The 20,514-nt window shown below is 56.2% G+C and overlaps 1 protein-coding gene across 1 annotated transcript in view; it reads left to right on the top strand.

Annotated features, from left to right (window-relative positions):
- The first annotated feature begins 4,544 nt into the window (after positions 1 to 4,544).
- RAB10 (RAB10, member RAS oncogene family) overlaps positions 4,545 to 20,514 on the top strand; it is a 48,118-nt gene continuing 32,148 nt past the window's right edge. Inside the window, exon 1 of the mRNA XM_054652938.2 lies at positions 4,545 to 5,048. Coding sequence (XP_054508913.1) covers positions 4,922 to 5,048 — 127 coding nt within the window. The 5' untranslated portion in view covers positions 4,545 to 4,921. The remainder of the gene's footprint in view (positions 5,049 to 20,514) is intronic.

The following is a 20,514-nucleotide window of genomic DNA, read 5'->3' on the forward strand; positions in this document are numbered from 1 at the left end:
GCTTGGCCTCAATGATCCTGGAGGTCTTTTCCAACCTGAAGGATTCTGTGATTCTGTGTATTTATTTCAGTTCTCCTGCCCTGATGATGACATCAAGAAAAAACAAAAAGCCAGAGGGGTGTCTGGAGTTCAGAGCTCCTGCTCTGGTGTCTGGGGTGCTTGGGGCACAGAACACACTGTGGACACCCCTGCTAAGAGGACAACGTTGTAGGGCAGCAGGTGGAGCAAATTCAACCTTTTCTGTCCCTCCTCAGACCCTGCCCTGAGCATCTGGGGCTGTTTAACAGCTCCCTTGGGGCTCTTGTCCTTCCACGAGTTTGGGTTCCAGACACTCCTGACGTGAGGGAAGCTGGAGGTGTCCAGGGAGGGTCTGTGCTCTGTGGGAGCTCATCCTGCATGGAATGGTGCTCCCAGAACCCCCTCAGCTGGCCTGGCCTGTGCCCATGGCCAGCAGCAGAGCCCCCAGGCCTGCCTTGGCTGGGGGAGGAGCTGGAGAACAGGGAGCAGCTTGTTCCCAGTGGCTCTGGGATGACAAAGGCCCTTCCATCCCCACAGCAGCACCACTGTGGGCTGGGGCCCTGCTCTGGGAGGCTGTGGGTGAGTGACCAGCAGGCCCAGTGTGTCACTGCTCTGCTCCTGTTGCACAACTGCCTGCTGATTCACAGCTCTCCAGCAGTGCTGCTGCCATTCCTGCTGCTCTGCTGCCCCTGCAAAGCCCAGGAAGAGGCTGCCAGGCCCTGCTGGCTCTCCCTTTACACCTCATTAGCCCTAATTTGGTAATTTCTCCTCAGATCAGTGCCCTCTGGGGATCAGGACAGAAGATCCTGGGAAGGATGTGGGGGGAGAGAGCTGTGGGAGCTGTTCCACCTCTGTCTGGACATTTCCAAATCTCCCAGTCCTGCAGCAATGGTCTCCTGACTGAGCCACCAAGGCCAAAGGTGTCTTTGTCCTTGGCCAGGCACCTCCTGAGGGACTGCTTTCCTCATGGAACAACATTTAACAATGGGACACAAGGGCCAGCCTCACCCAGCAGACAGAAAACACTTTGTCTTGAGATTCTCAGGAGGAATTTCTGCATGGAAAAGGGGCTCAGGCCTTGGCTGGGGCTGCCCAGGGAGGTTTGGGGTGCCCATCCCTGCAGGTGTCCCAGGAATTCCTGGATGTGGCACTGAGTGCCCTGGGCTGGTGACAAGGTGGGGACTGGGCACAGCTGGGACTTGATCTTGGAGGGCTTTTCCAAGCTCAGGGATTCTGAGATTCTGTGTGAAACCACATCCTCTCCAGGACCCCAAAGATACCCTTCCTTGGAGCATTGAGGTCCATGGGCCAGCTGCCTGGGACAGAAGGCTCTTGCAACCAGGGCTGTGACCCTCCAGAGCTGACAAACCTCCCAGGAGTGCCTGGAGCCCCCTGGAGTGTGGTTCCCAGCCTGGTTCAGTGGCAGGGCCTGTGCCACGGGCACTGGAGCTCACCCCTTGTCTCTGCTCAGTCACAGGGGAAGTGTTTGTGCACTGCTCGAGCAAAGAGCTAAAAATAACCCCCTGTGTGAGCTGTGGCTCCTGGGTGTGCTGTGTCAGCGCTGCAGCTGAGCCACTGCCGGGGCTCAGGGGACAGGGACAGAGGCCAGGGCCCCACAGCCAGCAGGGACAGCAGCCTGCACACCCAGCAGGGTGGGAAACCAGAACAGCAAACAGAGCCAGCCCTGTGTCACAGCTGGGCCTGGGAGGGACACGACATGCAGGGAACCTTTTCACAGAATCCCTGAGGCTGGAAAAGAGCTCCCAGAGCACTGAGTCCCAGCTGTGCCCAATGCCCACCTTGTCCCCAGCCCAGGGCACTCAGTGCCACATCCAGACCTGCCCTGGACACCTGCAGGGATGGGCACCCCAAACCTCCCTGGGCAGCCCCTGCCAAGGCCTGAGCCCCCTTTCCATGCAGAAATTCCTGCTGGTGTCCACCCTGAGCCTGCCCTGGCCCAGCCTGAGGCCATTTCCCCTTGTCCTGTCCCTGTTCCCTGGGAGCAGAGCCCAACCCCCCCTGGCTGTGCCCTCCTGGCAGGGACTTGTGCAGAGCCACAAGGGCCCCCTGAGCCTCCTTTGCTCCAGGCTGAGCCCCTGCCCAGCTCCCTCAGCCCCTCCTGGGGCTCCATTCCCTGCCCAGCTCCCTCAGCCCCTCCTGGGGCTCCATTCCCTGCCCAGCTCCCTCAGCCCCTCCTGGGGCTCCATTCCCTGCCCAGCTCCCTCAGCCCCTCCTGGGGCTCCATTCCCTTCCCAGCTCCCTCAGCCCCTCCTGGGGCTCCATTCCCTGCCCAGCTCCAGCCCCTGCAGGTCTCTCGTGTCAGGAGGGGCCCAGAGCTGCCCCCAGCCCTGGAGGTGCCCCAGCAGTGCCAGCACAGGGCATGGGCACTGCCCTGGCCCTGCTCCACCCCAGAGCTGCCACAGCCCAGGGGCCAGTGGCCTCTTGCCCACCTGGGCACACCTGAGCTCGTGTCCAGCTGCTGGCACAGCACACCCAGGGCTTTTTCCAGCCTTCCAGCCCCTCTGCCCCCACATGAGTTATCTCACCCTGCAAACAGTGAGAAATTACTGGCAGCAGGATACTTAATTATGACAGCCATTGCAGCTGGCAGTGTGCTGGATCATACCATGGGACAGCTCAGGATTCAACGTGAGAGGAGCGTTGGGTCTGTGCAAAACCTGTGATGGGGCATCTGCAGCGTTTCCAGTGCCTTCAGGGCTGGTTCCACAGCCTGGCTCTTGCAAGAAACTTTTCTCCCCTGTGTGGGAAGAGCAGGAACTGTGAGGGAATTCCCCATGTCCAGGTTGCCATGGGCTCCATTGCAAACACGCTGGGTGCAGGAGATCCTTGGGCTCCTCATGCTGGGTCAGCACCTGAGCCATCCCCTCCAGCTCATCCAGGGAATGCTGGTGGATGAGAGGCTGGACATGCCCTGGCCTCCCCACATGTGTGTGATAGCATCTGGAAATCCCCCAGTCCTGGGCTGATCCCCCAGTGTGGGCAGCAGGAAAGGGGGGGATTCTCCTCCTTTGTCCCCGTGCCCAGGTGAGAGCCCACCTGCAGAGCTGCCCCAGCCCTAAGCATTCCAACAGCACAAGGACCTGGGGCTGCTGGACAGAGCCCAGAGGAGCCACCAAAGCTGCTCCAGGGCTGGAGCCAGGCTGGGAGAGCTGGGGGTTCTCACCTGGAGAGGAGAAGGAGCCAGGGAGAGCTCAGAGCCCCTGGCAGGGCCTGAAGGGGCTCCAGGAGAGCTGCAGAGGGACTGGGGACAAGGCCTGGAGGGACAGGACACAGGGAATGGCTCCCAGTGCCAGAGGGCAGGGCTGGATGAGATATTGGGAAATGTTCCCTGTGAGGGTGGGCAGGCCCTGGCACAGAGCGGCTGTGGCTGCCCCTGGATCCCTGGCAGTGCCCAAGGCCGGGATGCACACTGGAGCTTGGAGCAGCCTTGGACAGTGTCCCTGCCATGGCAGGGGTGGAATGAGATGGGTTTTGCTGTCCCTTCCCAGCCAAACCTTTGCACGCACCCGGCCCTCACCGGTTTCCCCTCAGGGCTCTGTGCCCCCTCACGCCTGCGCCGCCAGGGGGCGCCTCATGCCCCGCCCGCGGCCGCGCTCCGCCCCCTGCGGTAACGTCACTCCAACCCCTGGGGGAGGAGGCGAGCGCAGCCAATGGGAGCGCGGAGAACACAGCGAGGGGGCGGAGCTTTCGCCGGCGCAAGGGCGGGGCCGACAGCCCCCAGGTTCGCGCGACCGCTAGTGACGTCATCACGCGGGGGGTTCTGCGAACCCGCGGGGCGGGAGCGCACCTGAGCGGGGAAATTGCTTCCAAAAGGCCGAGAATTGCTTCCAAAAGTCCCATCCAGCCCTGCCCTGTGGCACTGGGAGCCATTCCCTGGCTTCTGTCTCTCCAGGCCTTGTCCCCAGTCCCTCTGCGCTCTCCTGGAGCCCCTTCAGGCCCTGCCAGGGGCTCTGAGCTCTCCCTGGCTCCTTCTCCTCTCCAGGTGAGCACCCCCAGCTCTCCCAGCCTGGCTCCAGCGCTGGGGCCTCCTCTGGGCTCTGTCCAGCAGCTCTAGGTCCTTGTGCTGTTGGAATGCGCAGGGCTGGGGCAGCTCTGCAGGTGGGCTCTCACCTGAGCACAGGGACAGAGGAGCAGAATGTCCCCGTTTCCTGCTGCCCACACTGGAGGATCAGCCCAGCATCCTGAGGGCTTTCAGGGTCAGGGCATGTCCAGCCTCTCACCCACCAACACCCCAAAGCTGCTCTCCCTGTGCTCATCCCCAGCCTGGATGGATCCGAGGGTTTGTTCCGACCCAAGTGCAGCACCAGCTCCTGGTCCTGTTAAACCCCACGAGATCCTCGCTCCCGGAGCTCATCCATCAGCTCATCCATCTCCCGGACCGCGAATCCCGGGCAAAAAATACCAGCACAAAATGAACGAACTCCGGGGGCCGCGCGGTGACGTCACCCGCAACCGCCGCACCGCCCCGGTGACGTCACAGCGGCGTACGCGCGCGCGCGCCCCCGCCGGGCCTGCGCGGTGCGTGAGGCGGGGGAGGCGGCGCGCGCAGCCTCGGCAGCGCCTCTGAGGAGCCGCCGCGAGCCCCGGGGGAGAACCGGGAAGGGCCGGCGACAAGCGGGGCCCATCGAGCCGAGCAGAGCCCGGGCGGAGCGCGGGGTTATGAGGGCGGGCGCCGCCGCCTCCCCGTGAGGAGCCGCGGGCGCGGGGAGCGCGCGAGGCCGCCCCGCCACAGGAAGCCATTTTGTGGGCCCCCTCCTCCTCCTCGTCGTTCTCGTCCTCTTCCTCCTCCTCGTCCTCCGCCGTCGCCGCCGCCCTCGGGAGCGGCCGGGCCCGGTGAAGGAGGCGGCGAGGAGGGGCGGCGGCGGCCGCCGCGCCCTCCCCCATGGCGAAGAAAACCTACGACCTGCTCTTCAAGCTGCTGCTCATCGGGGACTCGGGGGTCGGCAAGACCTGCGTCCTCTTCCGCTTCTCCGACGATGCCTTCAACACCACCTTCATCTCCACCATTGGTCAGTGCTTTTCCGCCCATGGCGGGGCTGCGGACCCCTCGGTTCCCACCGCCGTATCCCGCTCAGCTCCGTCCCTGTGTCACCCCCGGGGGCCCCCAGTGTTCACCCCAGCCCCGTTATTGTGTCACCCCCTAGGGACCCCCTGTATTATCTCCAGCCCCCAAGGGACCTCCTGTGTCACCCATTAGGAATACCCTGTGACCCCCCCCGCCACCCCCAGGGACCCCCAGCCCCGTGTTTGTGTCACCCCTAGGGATGGCCTGTGTCACCCCCCAGCCCCACTCCTGTATCCCCCCCCCCCAGGGACCCCCTGTGCCACCCATCAGGAATCCCCTGTGACCCCCCCAGTCACCCCTAGGGACAGCCTGGGTCACCCCCGAGCCCCACTCCTGTATCCCTGTCCAGGGACACCCTGTATCACCCATCAGGAATCCCCTGTGAGCCCCCCAGGGACCTCAGCCCCGTGTCTGTGTCATCCCTAGGGATGGCCTGTGTCACCCCCAGAGACCCCCTGTGTCACCTATCAGGAATCTCCTGTGACCCCCCAATCCCCCCTAGGGACCCCCAGCCCCGTGTCTGTGTCACCCCCTTGCCCCACTCCTGTATCCCCCCCAGGAACCCCCTGTGTCCCTCCAGGACCTTCCTGTGTCCCCCGTCCCCATTCCCGTGTCCCCCTCCCGCCCCGGTGCCGCCCGACGCCGCCTCGCCCCCGCTGCAGGGCAGGGTGGCTTTGGTTCCTCCCTCGGCGCTGGGTGACCCTGGGCGACCCTCGCTGTCCCCCCCGCGGGGGCTGCGCTGGCAGCTCGTCCCCCACGCCCCGTGCCAGCCGCCGGAGCCCACCTGGCCCCTTCCATCAGCGCTAATCCCGGTGCCTGCGGGCCGCTGGGATCGCCGTGCCCGTGTTTGCAGCGCTCGGGATGTGGCTCAGGAGCCATCGCGCTCGTGGGTGGGGTCTGTGTTCTCGCCCAACAAAGCTGTCCTTTCCCCCTCGGCACCTCCTGACCAAGGTAGAGCTGCTGTGACATCATGAATGGGGATGTGTCTTTGCCTTTTCCGTGCAATCTGTGCCACGGGACGGGCCTGGTACCCAGTATCCTTCCATCCAGGTGTATCTCAGGGCTTTCCTGAACATCTTTCTTTGCAGATGAACAGTTCAGGTCAGCTTCTCACCTTCTTGGTGACTGGCTCTGAAAATGAAGGGAAATTCCTGTCTCAGCTTTTCTTGCAGCAGCCACTGGTGTAACACACGCAGATACATCTGGATAAAAAAGAAAATTATTTTGAGGGCTTTGAACTGGATCTGACTTTTGTGTTTGCTGTAAATCCCTTAAGTCACTGGTCATGCAGCTGAGGGAACATGGAGTGTCAGTGTAGATCTTAGTGCTGGGTGTGTTCACCCCTGTGCACTTCCTTATCTGTGATGAAACAGCACCCAAAAATTGCACCTCGGACTAGAACATGTAAAAATACTCTCTTAAGCAAGGCTTGGGAAATTTAAAGTGAAAAAAAAATACCTTTGTGACAGCTAAGTGTCGAGAAAATTATTCCCTAAAACCTCTCAGGGCCCCAACTTGGCATTTTGCTGAATTTTTGGGGCAGTGTGTGACAGTTAATGCTGTCCCTTCCCGTGGCATGGCCTGGCTCTGGGAGGCCAGCTGGGTTTGCTGCTGTGGCCAGGGTGTATTTTGGCACTGCTGGGCAGATCCTTGCTGGGATCACATGACATTCCTTGCCTTTGGAGTTCGTTGGGAAGGTTTATTTCAATTCTCTAAGTTAAAAATAGTCAACGTCATAGTTAAAAAGTCAGCAGGCACAGTGGCTCCTGCTCCAACAACTCGTGCTTTTAATAATTAGTGATTTAGTAATTAGAATTAGCTGCTGGTCTAACTGTGCAGCTTTGGGCCCTTCAAGAGGAGTGTCACCAGGTTGGGTAGGAGGTGTGCACGTGCAGATTTTGGAAGTGTTTCCCAGCAGTCAGACCAGTGGCTGTTTGTTTCTGCAGTGCCTGAACTGGAGGGCAGAGGTGTTTCATTCCCTGATTTCTGAACTGGGTGTCTGTGATGGTAGCTCTGTGAGGTTTGTGTCTTCACAGTGGAATTTGGCAGGTGTTGGTGTATAAATTGATTTTCTGTGTAGTGTTTAACTGCCCAAAGATGCCTTAAATGTGTTGTTTCCATAGTTTTCTGTAAGTTTGATGGGGAAACCTTGAGGGAAGTGTCCTGTACAGACACTGTCAGCTGTAAGGGAGACTCTCCTTGGGAGAAACAGCCCATCCCTGAAGGAAGAATCCAAACACCTGAGTTTTATCCAGGCCCACTCAATTCTCTCTGCACTATCCCAAACAGTGCAGCAATCTGGCTGAAAATGGGATTTCAAATTCCCCTGGTGACAGCAGCTCTCCCACTTGCCCAGGTTGGCCCCACAGCAGCAGTGACAATCCAGGAACCTGGAAAGGGGCTTTCCATGGAGGGAAATCCCAGCCCTGCCAGCCCTGCTTGGTTTTGCAGCTGGAAGAGCAGAGTTTCAGGGAAAGCCTCCCATGGAGTCTCTGACCTGTAGCAACAAGGAAATGTGGTTTCCAAAGCCCTGTGTACACAGTGGGTGACAGGAGGTGACTGGGTGCTTGGCTGAGGCTCTCCTGTGTTTGGATAACCCCAGCAGCTCTGCTCCCTGCCCTGGCTTTGCTCAGAGCTCTGCCAGCAGCCTGGGACACACGTGAAATGTTCTGAGTGTTTGGGGGGGCTGGAGGCAGGGACTGGTTCATGGAATCCTGGGCTGGTTTGGGTGGGAAGGGAGCTCAGAGCCCCCCCAGTGCCACCCCTGCCATGGCAGGGACACCTCCCACTGTCCCAGGGTGTGCCAGTGTCCAGCCTGGCCTTGGGCACTGCCAGGGACCCAGGGGCAGCCCCAGCTGCTCTGGGAATTCCATCCCAGCCCCTGCCCACCTTCCCAGGGCACAATTCCTCATTCCCAAGATCCCATCCAGCCCTGCCCTCTGGCACTTTGAGGCCATTCCCTGGCTCCTGTCCCTCCATGCCGTGTCCAAAGTCCCTGTGAGCTCTTCTGAAGGTTCCCCTCAAGCACTGAAGGCTCAGGCTTTAGTTTGGAAGGAAAAGAAGGATCTCTTTTCCTTTTGAAGGATCTCAAGGAATGTTGCAACTGGCCTCTGTCTAAGGAGGAGGCATGGGGAGAAGGTTTTAATTCTCTGAAACCAAAGGCCTGATTGCATGTGTAAGGGAAGACACCCTAATAGAGCATTTCTTCTTCATGTCAGTCATTTCTATCCCTTCAGATTTCATCTTTGCACATTGATCCTGCTCCATGATGGCTGCTGGGGGATAACTTACTGGCCCTGTCACTTGACATACTCTCACTTTGACTTTGAGTCACTTCAATCTAATATTTCCTGCTAAAGCAGCAGTTAAGCTTCTGGATGTGCTGAGGTGCCAGCGTGAGGGATTTCATTGCCCCTTCTCAGGCACTATAAATATTCCAGATGGCATTTCTGCAAGAAATCCCAGAGTCATGGTAACCTCCCTGGGGAGGCCTGGGCCTCCAGCCCTGCCCTGCTCTTTGCAGGTACAAAAGGAAGAAACCTTGGAAGGCTTAGTCCATCACAAATGATTTTAAATTGTAACTGTTCTTCAGCAATTTTCTGGTGCAAGAATTATTTTTATGGTATTTGGTTATGAGAACTGTGGTGCTTGAGGGTCAGTGAGTGGGTGCAGCTGCCCCTCTGGCACTGCTGCTGTTCCTCTCATTTTAGTGCTCTCCCTGCTACCAGCAGATTGTCTTTATTTTGAATGTTAAAAAGGTTAGCATGAGTGACTTCCAGGCAGCATATCCTTGAGATCTTATATTTTAATATCCCTTTCTTGGCACTCAGTGTGTCAGGTTGTTGGTGGTTTGAAGTGAGCTGTGCATAAAGGACCCATAGGAGCTGTGCACACTTTGTGGAGCACCTGGGAACAGGTAGGGAGGGAGGCTCTTCTGGCCAGGATGGCTGCTGAAAGATTTAAATGCCAGGACTGAGCCTAAGCATGTAATCACTGTTGTCTGACTAAGTCCAATGCAAATGAAGATGAGTCACAAAAAATGTTTTCTCATGAAATCTCTAGTAACAGCTCAGGAGAACAAAGGGTGTGTGAACATTGGGAGATTCCCTCCCAGTGCTCCTGATGGAAGGTAAAACTTCCCTGCATCTTTATCCCTCCCCATGCTCCTGATGGAGGTAAAACTTCCCTGCATCTTTATCCCTCCCCATGCTCCTGGTGGAGGTAAAACTTCCCTGCATCTTTATCCCTCCCCATGCTCCTGATGGAGGTAAAACTTCCCTGCATCTTTATCCCTCCCAGTGCTCCTGGTGGAAGGTAAAACTTCTCTGGATCTTTATCCCTCCTGGAGGTGCAGCTGTAAATTGTGTTCCTGAGCTTTACTCACCTGGCTGCAAGTCTACAAATCCAGAGATAAAAACCAGTAATTTTTGAGGTTTGTTTCATTTTGAACACAACCAAAGCTGTGCTAAGAGCATGCAAAACTGATATTTGAAATGTGAAAGTATAGGAAAAATATTTGGATGAAATAATTATTTTTAATTGTTTCTTTTGCCTTTATTAGAATTGGGTTTGAGTTAGAACCACTTGCTTTGAAATTGCTTCATATTGGCACATTGGAGCACTGAAATTTTTAAAAATTAGTCCTCAAGAGTGCTCAGGTAATAAATCCAAGTTTGTTTGTGCATCCTGGGAGGATTTGTTCACTCAGGATTGTGATATGTTAGTGTCAGAAGGAAGGAAGGATCCCCAGGTAGAGAATGGGGAAAAACTTGCCAAATTTTGGGAAGCAAGGGATGGTCTGAGTGGTGAAGATGCTGTTGCTGTTGCAGAATGAGGTTTGAAAAACAAGTAGTTTCAGGATTTAAATAAGGCAGGGGTTACTGCACCAGAGGGAAGCACTGGCTTGCCTGTCCCATCCTGGCAGTGTTAGGCCAGCTTGGACAGGACTTGGAGCATCATGGTTGAGTGCAAGATCTCTGCCCATGGCAGGAGGTGAAATGGGATCAGCTTCAAGGTCCCTTGAAGCCAAACCATAATTCCATCATTCCATCATTCCATCCCTTTTTTGTATCCTCTCTGCAGGAGCAGCAGCAGCTGTGAGTTGTGTTCATGTTGTGCCCAGGCTGTGGGCTCAGCCTTGCTTCTGACTCCTGGCCTGGAGCAGGTGAATTAGACAAGGAAAAATCCCAGAAAGAAACCCTGGCCCAGCAAAGCCCCCCTGATCCCAACTCCTGCTCAGTCGTTTCTGTGACCTGAACCCATCAGGCAGCAGGGGAGGCCAAAGTCATTTCCACGTGGAGGTGGCTGTGCTGCAGGACTGGCTGCCAGGGGAATTCTGGAGGGGAAAAGATGGCTGGGTTCAGAATGAGAGTAGAAAATGGAAGTGGATCTGTAGGTGGGCAGTGAATGCAGTGCTCTGGATGCAAGCTGGAGCTCGGGAATCCCCTGAGCTCTGGGCTGCTGGAGGCTGGACAAGCATTGTTTGGCCTAGAATGGGGGTTTGTCCTCTCCTCTGTCTGCTGGGACACCCAGGGGAGGGGTTACAGAGCGAGCTGCACTTGTGTGATACTGTACAGAAAGGGTGGTTTGGTTTGGGTTTTCTTTTGTGGGGTTTTTTGGGGCTTTTGTGTGTGAGTGTTGGGGGATTTTTTTCTCATGTAGGGCAGTGAATAATGAGCAGCAGTTTTGCACACGCCTCACAGAGCTGATGAGAAGCTGGGGATGGCTGTGGTGAGGAGCTGAGGAACTGAGCTGGCTGCAAACGTCTTTGTGGAACTTTGTGGCTGTTTTTTCAGCTGAGCTGGATCAATTCCCTGATGGGGCTCCTCACAGATTACCCTCCAAATCTGTGCTGGTGGAGTGGTAGGGCAGCAGGGGATGGAAACAGCACAGGAGATGGTGCTTGGACTCAGAATTCCAGGATCCCTGAGGCTGGAAAAGCTCTCCCAGCCCATCCAGTCCCAGCTGTGCCCAATGGCCACCTTGTCACCAGCTCAGGGCACTCAGTGCCACATCCAGGTGACACCTGCAGGGATGGGCACCCCAAACCCCCCTGGGCAGCCCCTGCCAAGGCCTGAGCCCCCTTTCCATGCAGAAATTCCTCCTGGTGTCCACCCTGAGCCTGCCCTGGCCCAGCCTGAGGCCATTTCCCCTTGTCCTGTCCCTGTTCCCTGGGAGCAGAGCCCAACCCCCCCTGGCTGTGCCCTCCTGGCAGGGACTTGTGCAGAGCCACAAGGGCCCCCCTGAGCCTCCTTTGCTCCAGGCTGAGCCCCTGCCCAGCTCCCTCAGCCCCTGCTGGGGCTCCATTCCCTGCCCAGCTCCCTCAGCCCCTCCTGGGGCTCCATTCCCTGCCCAGCTCCCTCAGCCCCTGCTGGGGCTCCATTCCCTGCCCAGCTCCCTCAGCCCCTCCTGGGGCTCCATTCCCTTCCCAGCTCCCTCAGCCCCTGCTGGGGCTCCATTCCCTGCCCAGCTCCATTCCCTGCCCAGCTCCCTCAGCCCCTCCTGGGGCTCCATTCCCTGCCCAGCTCCCTCAGCCCCTCCTGGGGCTCCATTCCCTGCCCAGCTCCCTCAGTCCCTCCTGGGGCTCCATTCCCTGCCCAGCTCCAGCCCCTGCAGGTCTCTCGTGTCAGGAGGGGCCCAGAGCTGCCCCCAGCCCTGGAGGTGCCCCAGCAGTGCCAGCACAGGGGACGGGCACTGCCCTGGCCCTGAGAGGTTCCCCATGAGAATTCCCTTTCTGGTTGCAGTTCCACATTCACAGACCTGTTGGCAGCAGTTCCAGTGCCTGTCTTTCCCTCCTCCCTGCCCCAGTATGAAACAAACCCCAAACTGGGCTCGCTCCTCTCCTGCTGCTGTTGCTGTCGGTGCCTCGGGCAGAGCCGGTCAGGGAAGGACGTGAGCACTGCAGAGCTGCTTCCTTGGGCTCAGTCTGTGCTGGCAGCCCTGCTGCTCCTCTGTCCTTGCTCTGACACGTTGCTGATGTGCAGCTGAAACTCAGGGGCAGCTGCTCCCCAAATGTGCTGAGCACAGTCAGGAGCCCTGCAGGGTGCCCAGGTTGGCTGCTCCAGTTAAGGCAGCTCTGTTTCCAGGAGGGAACTGAGCTGTCACTTCAGCAGTGACAGAGATGAAGAGTTAGGAAGTCCCTGATATTTTCTGGGTAATGTGTGTACAGATTTGGAGCACAGGCTTCGTGATCTGTGGGCTGCTTGTGAATTTTCAGAGGCCAAACAAAATGTCTGTTGGTGTCGGTACAAACTTGTTCATGAACGCCTAAGCAGGAGCACAGCCTTTGTTTGAAGTAGCCAATGATTGGTTTTTAGTGCCTTGTTGGGTGATAAACAGACTGAGAGCTGCAGAGAAGTGTTTTCTTCTTGACTCCCTTGGTTTATGTCTTTCAAAAGAAAATCTGTTATGCTCCTGCAGAAGATTTTCTTCCCTGTGAGGGTGGGCAGGCCCTGGCAGAGGGTGCCCAGAGAAGCTGTGGCTGCCCCTGCATCCCTGGAGCTGTCCAAGGCCAGGCTGGACTTGCAGCACCCTGGGATAGTGGAAGGAGTTCCTGCACGTAGCAGGATGTGAAATGGAATGAGCTTTAAGGCCCCTTTCCATCTAAACCATCCTGTGATTCACCAGTTCTCTTTACCCTGAGAAAACACTTGATCTTTTCTACTCTTCAAGTCAATACTGATATTTAATTAGGGCATTGATTGAGAGCCTATTGATGAAAACCTCATCAGGGAATAGGAAGAATCAACCCTACCTTGAAGAATGAAGGCAGATGTTGCTGCCTGGGAAGGGTTTTGCCTTGGCAGGCCCTGCTCCCTGTCCCTGCAGCCCTGGAGCAGGGCGTGGGCTCTCCCCACCCTGGGTACCCACAGCTCCTCCTCCCTGGAGCGTGGAAAGGCAGCGTGTCCCTGCTTGTTGGTGAGCAGGAAAGCCTTGACAAGGATGGTGGCTGGGAGAGGGCTGCTCTGCCAGCAAAATTCATCCCACCTGGCCTTGAGAAATGCCCAGACAGCACAGCACAGCAGAGCAGAGCAGCTTGCACGGACTCTCCAGCAGTGGCAGCCTGTAGTGCCATCAAAAAGTCATGGAACAAAAAGTGGAGAAGGATTTCAGCCTTGGTTTGTGTAACTCTTGCAAGGGGGGTAAAGTGCTTGACAGAAGCTTTGTGAGAAACCAGCTTGGCAAATTCCTGGTGCTGAGGGAATTCCCTGGCTGGCCCTGGAGAGCAGGGAAGAGACCAGAGCTGCTCTGCAGGTTGCCTTGCACGTCTGGTGTTTCGGTGCAGCTCAGCTGTGTGGGTTTTCCTCTCCCTCTGCGTGGGTTTGACTACAAGTCTTGTGTGGGTTTAACTAAAGTCTCTGCATGTTTTGCTTCTGTTCTCTAGCTAAAACAACTCCAGGCTTTCTCTCCCACTGGGATTGTGACTGTTCTCTGTAACCTGGGGAAGCACTCGTTTGTGTCTTGCACTTCCAAAATCTGACTTTGTGCTCCCAGAGAGACACCTGCTTTCTTGGGAGCCAACAGGTGTGGATTTTCTACACTTAGATCCATACCTGTACAGCTTTTGCCTCAAGGATGCTTCTCAAACTGGTGTGCTTTCATGTTTGGATCCACTGAAGCTGTTGTTGGATAGGAGGAGTGCTGGAAATGGTCTCTTCCCAAAACCATGGCTGTGGTGTGGCATGCTGCTGCTGTGTGTGCTGGGATCAGCATCATGCCTGGGGCAGCTGTCCTGGCCTCAGATCTGAGCTTCACAACCCTTAAAAGCCTGGTTCCAAAGGTGGCTGGTGCTCTGCTGAGCCCAGGTGTCATCTCAGTGAGTCCAGGTGGGTGGATGACCTGGCCTGGGTCAGGGTATGGCACCAGCCACTGGATTTGTGCAAGGTTCTGGAAGGCTGGGCTTTCTCATGGCTCATCTGCACCTTGTGAGAGCAAACTCTTGCCTCTGTTTCCTGACAACATTCCCTGAACAGGGTGTACCTGCTCCCAAATAACTCATTCTGCCCTGAGATGGTTGTGCATTAAGGGGGTCTCACCATTGTGATCTTCTACACTAAAGGTGATTTTACACTTCCCTTCAGGTCTCACCATTGTAATCTTCTACACTAAAGGTGATTTTTCATTTCCCTTCAGGTGCTGACTTTGGGCTCCTGGAAGCAGGACCTCACCTATTGGTGTGTGACATATTTGTGTGCCAGGTGTCATCTCCTGCCCTTCCAAGCAGGCCATGGTACCTGTTCTTCCTCACCACCAAATCCTCATGGCAGGTGACTTCCCTGAGGGCAGGAGGTGACACCTGGCACCCAGTGAGGGCACTGCTTTGCACTTTCATGACTGCAGATCTGTAATAAATGCCTGAACTCAGCTCATTGGAATGCTGGTAGCAGTACCTAGAAATTTCCAGTTCCTCAGGTAGCAGCATTGATTTCACACCTTCCAAGGCTTGCTGCAGGCTGTGTCTAATCCATCCTCTCCTCTCCCTTCTCCAAGTGGGATTAGGAGCTCCTCAGAAGCTGAGCTGTCACCTCCATCCCTGTGCACATGGCAGGACGTGTGTGTGCCTCTGTCACTTGAGAGGGAGCTCAGGTGTGGAGCCTCAGCTAAAGGAGTCCCTCCAACACTCCTGATTCCTTGGGTGTGCTGGCAAGGGCTTTCATCTCCAGGGAGCTGTTTTGATCTTCCCATTGAGCTACAAAGTTACTTAGTTCGTTATTTTAGCTACACAAACCTCTGGCAAAAGCAAAAGTAAATCCTGTCTGGTTCTTTGGGATTTGTGCTTCCTCTGGGTCTGTCCAGGACAGCATGGAGCAGGAATGGGAGTTCTCTGGAAGTCTGCTGTGTCTCATTCCTGTTTCAGTGAGCAGAAGTGCTGTGTGTTCCTTCAGAGGGGCTCAGAAACCTGCAACAGCATTAGGCTGGGAGTGTGTGCTCAGCTGAGGTGGCCATGTGCCACAGGGACGTGTCCCCAGCCTCAGGGATGTGTCCCAACCTTAAGGCTGTGTCCCCAGTGTTAGGGCTGTGTCCCCAGCCTCAGGGATGTGTCCCCAGCCTCAGGGATGTGTCCCCAGCCTCAGGGCTGTGTCCCCAGCCTTGGGGATGTGTCCCCAGCCTCAGGGATGTGTCCCCAGCCTCAGGGATGTGTCCCCAGTGTTAGAGATGTGTCCCCAGTGTTAGGGCTGTGTCCCCAGCCTCAGGGATGTGTCCCCAGCCTCAGGGATGTGTCCCCAGTGTTAGGGATGTGTCCCCAGCCTCGGGGATGTGTCCCCAGTGTTAGGGATGTGTCCCCAGCCTCGGGGATGTGTCCCCAGTGTTAGGGATGTGTCCCCAGCCTCAGGGATGTGTCCCCAGCCTCAGGGATGTGTCCCCAGTGTTAGGGATGTGTCCCCAGCCTCAGGGATGTGTCCCCAGTGTTAGGGATGTGTCCCCAGCCTCAGGGATGTGTCCCCAGTGTTAGGGATGTGTCCCCAGCCTCGGGGATGTGTCCCCAGTGTTAGGGATGTGTCCCCAGCCTCGGGGATGTGTCCCCAGTGTTAGGGATGTGTCCCCAGCTTCGGGGATGTGTCCCCAGCCTCAGGGATGTGTCCCCAGCCTCGGGGATGTGTCCCCAGCCTCAGGGATGTGTCCCCAGCCTCGGGGATGTGTCCCCAGTGTTAGGGATGTGTTCCCAGGGTCGGGGATGTGTCCCCAGCCTCAGGGATGTGTCCCCAGTGTTAGGGATGTGTCCCCAGCCTCGGGGATGTGTCCCCAGTGTTAGAGATGTGTCCCCAGCCTCAGGGCTGTGTCCCCAGCCCCAGGGATGTGTCCCAACCTTAGGGATGTGTCCCCAACCTCAGGGATGTGTCTCAGCCTCAGGGATGTGTCCCAGCCTCAGGGCTGTGTCCCCAGCCTCAGGGATGTGTCCCCAGCCTCAGGGATGTGTCCCCAGTCTCAGGGATGTGTCCTCAGTGTTAGGGATGTGTCCCCAGTGTTAGGGCTGTGTCCTCAGCCTCGGGGATGTGTCCCCAGCCTCAGGGCTGTGTCCCAGTGTGCTTGAGCCCAGCCAGAGAGCAGGAGATGGAGCTGCCTGGGTTTGGGTCATGGCATGACAGAATGGATTGGGTTGGAAGGAATATTTAATATGTTCCTTATTCCAACAACCTTGCACTACCCCAGGTTGTTCCAAGCTCCAGCCCAGCATGGAGAACAGCACCAGGATTTGCAGGAAAAGAGCTGAGGTTGCAGCAGAGCTCTGCCAGCAGCTGGAGCAGCAGCCCCACAGGCCCCAGGGTGCCAAACCACAGCACTGACAGTCCTTGTGTCACCTCTGGCAGCTGCTGGGTGACAGCACCTGCACTTGCTCAGAGCAGAGCTTCTCACACCACCTCTGTCACCCACACATTCTGCCTCTCCCCCAGCTGCAGGGTTAGAAACTCTTTGAAAGCTTCCAGATGCTCTGAGGATCATAAGGAGACCTCATCCAGCAGGAATCTCCCCTGACTGCAGGGCTTTAGATGGGATCCAGAGCAGCTCTGACACTCTGGGAAATGGGATCCCCCCCTCAGGTCCTGCCCTGGCACCCAGGACCAGCAGCAAGGCTGAGGCAGCTGTGGAGCACAGGCTCTGTGTTTGTGACCCTGTGTGGTAATCTGGGCTCTCTGGGCTCTCTCACTGTCCCAAGGACAGCAGTGCCAGCACCTCTCTGCAGTTCTGTTCCAGTCACACACCACCTGCAGCACAGCTTTTCCCCAGCACCCACACCAAGTGTTCCCAGTTATGATCAATGGCAACCTCCTTTTGTCCCCAGCACCAGTGGGGACACCCAGAGCCCAGGCCCTGAAGGGGCTCCAGGAGAGCTGCAGAGGGACTGGGGACAGGCATGGAGGGACAGGAGCCAGGGAATGGCTCCCAGTGCCAGAGGGCAGGGCTGGATGGGAAATTGGGAATTGGGAATTGTGCCCTGGCAGGGTGGGCAGGCCCTGGCCCAGGGTGCCCAGCCTGGATCCCTGGCAGTGCCCAAGGCCAGGCTGGACACTGGGGTTGGAGCAGCCTGGGACAGTGGGAGGTGTCCCTGCCATGGCAGGGGTGGCACTGGGGGGGCTCTGATGTCCCTTCCCACCCAAACCATCCTGGGCTCTGTGAACCTTCCTGCAGAATACAAGAATAAAAAATCCAAACAAGTCTCACAGCCTCCAGTGCTGCCTCAGGAGATTCCAGTGCTCTGGGTAGCAAGAAATGTTGATTCTGGGTGTGTTGTGTGACATTCTTCCAGTTGGTTCCACATTTTTAAAGGCACATTTTTCCTGTTTCTCAGGCTTTTTCTGTGAGTTCAATTAGACTGTTGCAGTATCAATAACAGCTCACAAGGGTGATAAAACTTCCTGATAAATGTGATGCTTCAGGGCAATCTCATAACAATGGGCCTTTATTTCAAGGTTTTTCCCTGCTGATGAACTGGAGAGCTCTGCCACTCCTCTTGCTTGCTGGAGAACTTCAAGTTTGGGTGGAAACATCTGGTGTTCAATACTTGACCTCCTCCAAGAGCTGGAGGATCTCTCATGGTCCCACTGCCCATGACCCTGATGTGTAGGAATTGCCTTAAAAACTCCTAGAACTTGGTGTAAACCAACAATCAGAACCTGCTGCCACGCTTTTTATTGATGCTGAGGGGTTAATAATGAAATTTTCTGCTGTTCAGTGACTGGGAGCACCCCCAGCTGTGATGTGGCAGCTGTTCATGACCACCTGTTGGAGTTCTGGAACATCCTGCAGGAGCACTGGAGCCTGGGAGGGAGCAGGTGTGTCCCTAATGAGCCATTCCCTGCTGGAAATGTCACCCAGCAAGGGCTGGCTCCCAGCCTGTCCCCAGCCCTCTGTAAGCAGCAGTGATGTGAGGTCACACGTGGGGTGGCAGTGCTGGTGCCAGCAGTGACAGAGCTCTCTGCTCTGGGCAGCTTGGCTTGGGACACTCAGGAATAATGGGATTGTTTTGTGTTTGGAAGAACACAAACAGGTTTTCCAGCAGGGAATTGTCACATGGCTCCTTTTGGAGCAACCTGGGCCAGGGGAAAGTGTCCCTGCCCATGGAACAAGTTGAGCTGGAAGATCCTTCCCAACCCAAACCCTTCTGGAACTCAGTGATTCCATGGCAGTGAATTGAGGGGCTGAATCCTTTCATGACCTCCTCTTTGGTAAAGCTGATGCTTTTCTGAATGAATTCACATTATCTGTCTTGTCCATCTGCTGAGTATAAATTAGCCAGGATAAGTGTTAACTTGAATTTTATTTTTGTGTAATTTGAGGGCAAAATTACCATTGCAGCAAGTAGTGACAAATTCTGTGTTTCATAAATAGCAGTCTATGTGAAAGCAGATTCATGTGCTGTATTTACTTCCTAGCTAACAAATATAGCTTAAGTAGGGTGAGACATGCATGAAAACTGATTTAATTGGCTGTAATTGAACTTGAACATATTTAATTCATGTCCTTGGTGGTTTAGAGTAGAATTCCAATTGCAGACTGGGCTGTCTGGAGTCCAGATTTTTCCCTGCTGTGATTTTGGGTGTGGGACCTGATGGGCTCCTGACAATGGGATTCAGGAGGAGATGCAGCTGCTCCATGTGATGCCCTCCCTAAAAATAGGGGCTGATAAAGGCCTGGACCAGAGTTAATTGAGTATATTGGAAAATGAAAGATGTAATGGCAGGGAATTAAATCAGCCCTCAAACCTGGAATTAACTGACACTGAGCAGACTTTCCTGCTGCATGGGAACAGCTCTGAAGGAAGTTCTTTTTCTTGCTAGAGCTTCATTTCCTTTTTTTTCCCCCTTTAGTACCTTATGAATAAAAACCTTATTGTCTCTCTTGTCTCTTGGTATGCATAAAACATCGCTAAAATAGTTCCTTTGTTCATTTTCTTTTGTTTTGTTTGTGGGAGCCTTGTGTAAGGTTTAGCTGCTGGAATAACAAAATGATCAAATTTCTTTTTTCTGGAAGAAATAACTGCTTGTGTTGAAGCTGTGGTCTCGGGGACCTTAGTGACAGTGTAGGTGGTGTCAGCAGGAACCTGGAGCCTTCTTTCTGCACAGAGATTGTTTTTCCACAAAGATTTGGGCTCTGCTTTCATGTGACTTCTGAAACTCCTTCCCTGGGGGCAGCGTGGGCAAGTCAGACCTCCCTGGATAAAAGTTGCACTGATGTTTGTGAGCTGAGCTGAGGGCAGCTGGGGAGGAAGAGGATGAGGAGGTTCCACATTCTGGCTTCAGAAATGGCCTCAGTGCCTGTGTGTGAGCAGTCCCTGCCCCACCCTGAGGGTGCACCCAGATATTCCCAAGGGGGTGCCACAGATGGTGCCAGGCTCTGCTCAGGGGTGCCAGGCACAGGACAAGGAGCACAGGCCATGAACTGGAACACAGGGGGCAGCTCCTCATGGGGAAAAACTTCTGTCCATGGAGGGGACAGAGCCTGGGATGGCTGCCAGGGAGGGTGGGCAGTGTCCCTCTGGAGATGGTTCAATGTCACCTGCTCCAGGTGCCAGGGAGGGTGGGCAGTGTCCCCTCTGGAGATGGCTCAATGCCACCTGCTCCAGGTGCCAGGGAGGGTGGGCAGTGTCCCTCTGGAGATGGTTCAATGCCACCTGCTCCAGGTGCCAGGGAAGATGGGCAGTGTCCCTCTGGAGATGGTTCAATGCCACCTGCTCCAGGTGCCAGGGAGGGTGGGCAGTGTCCCTCTGGAGATGGCCCAAAGCCACCTGCTCCAGGTGCCAGGGAGGATGGGCAGTGTCCCTTTGGAGATGGTTCAATGCCACCTGCTCCAGCTGCCAGGGAGGATGGGCAGTGTCCCCTCTGGAGATGGTTCACAGCCACCTGCTCCAGGTGCCAGGGACAATGGGCAGTGTCCCCTCTGGAGATGGTTCAATGCCACCTGCTCCAGGTGCCAGGGACAATGGGCAGTGTCCCTCTGGAGATGGTTCAATGCCACCTGCTCCAGGTGCCAGGGAGGGTGGGCAGTGTCCCTCTGGAGATGGCTCAATGCCACCTGCTCCAGGTGCCAGGGACAATGGGCAGTGTCCCTCTGGAGATGGTTCAATGCCACCTGCTCCAGGTGCCAGGGACAATGGGCAGTGTCCCCTCTGGAGATGGTTCAATGCCACCTGCTCCAGGTGCCAGGGAGGGTGGGCAGTGTCCCTCTGGAGATGGTTCACAGCCACCTGCTCCAGGTGCCAGGGAGGGTGGGCAGTGTCCCTCTGGAGATGGTTCAATGCCACCTGCTCCAGGTGCCAGGGAGGGTGGGCAGTGTCCCCTCTGGAGATGGTTCACAGCCACCTGCTCCAGGTGCCAGGGATGATGGGCAGTGTCCCCTCTGGAGATGGTTCACAGCCACCTGCTCCAGGTGCCAGGGAGGGTGGGCAGTGTCCCTCTGGAGATGGTTCAATG

The sequence above is a fragment of the Agelaius phoeniceus genome, chromosome 3 (genome assembly GCF_051311805.1).
Source record: "Agelaius phoeniceus isolate bAgePho1 chromosome 3, bAgePho1.hap1, whole genome shotgun sequence".
NCBI classification, from domain to species: domain Eukaryota; kingdom Metazoa; phylum Chordata; class Aves; order Passeriformes; family Icteridae; genus Agelaius; species Agelaius phoeniceus.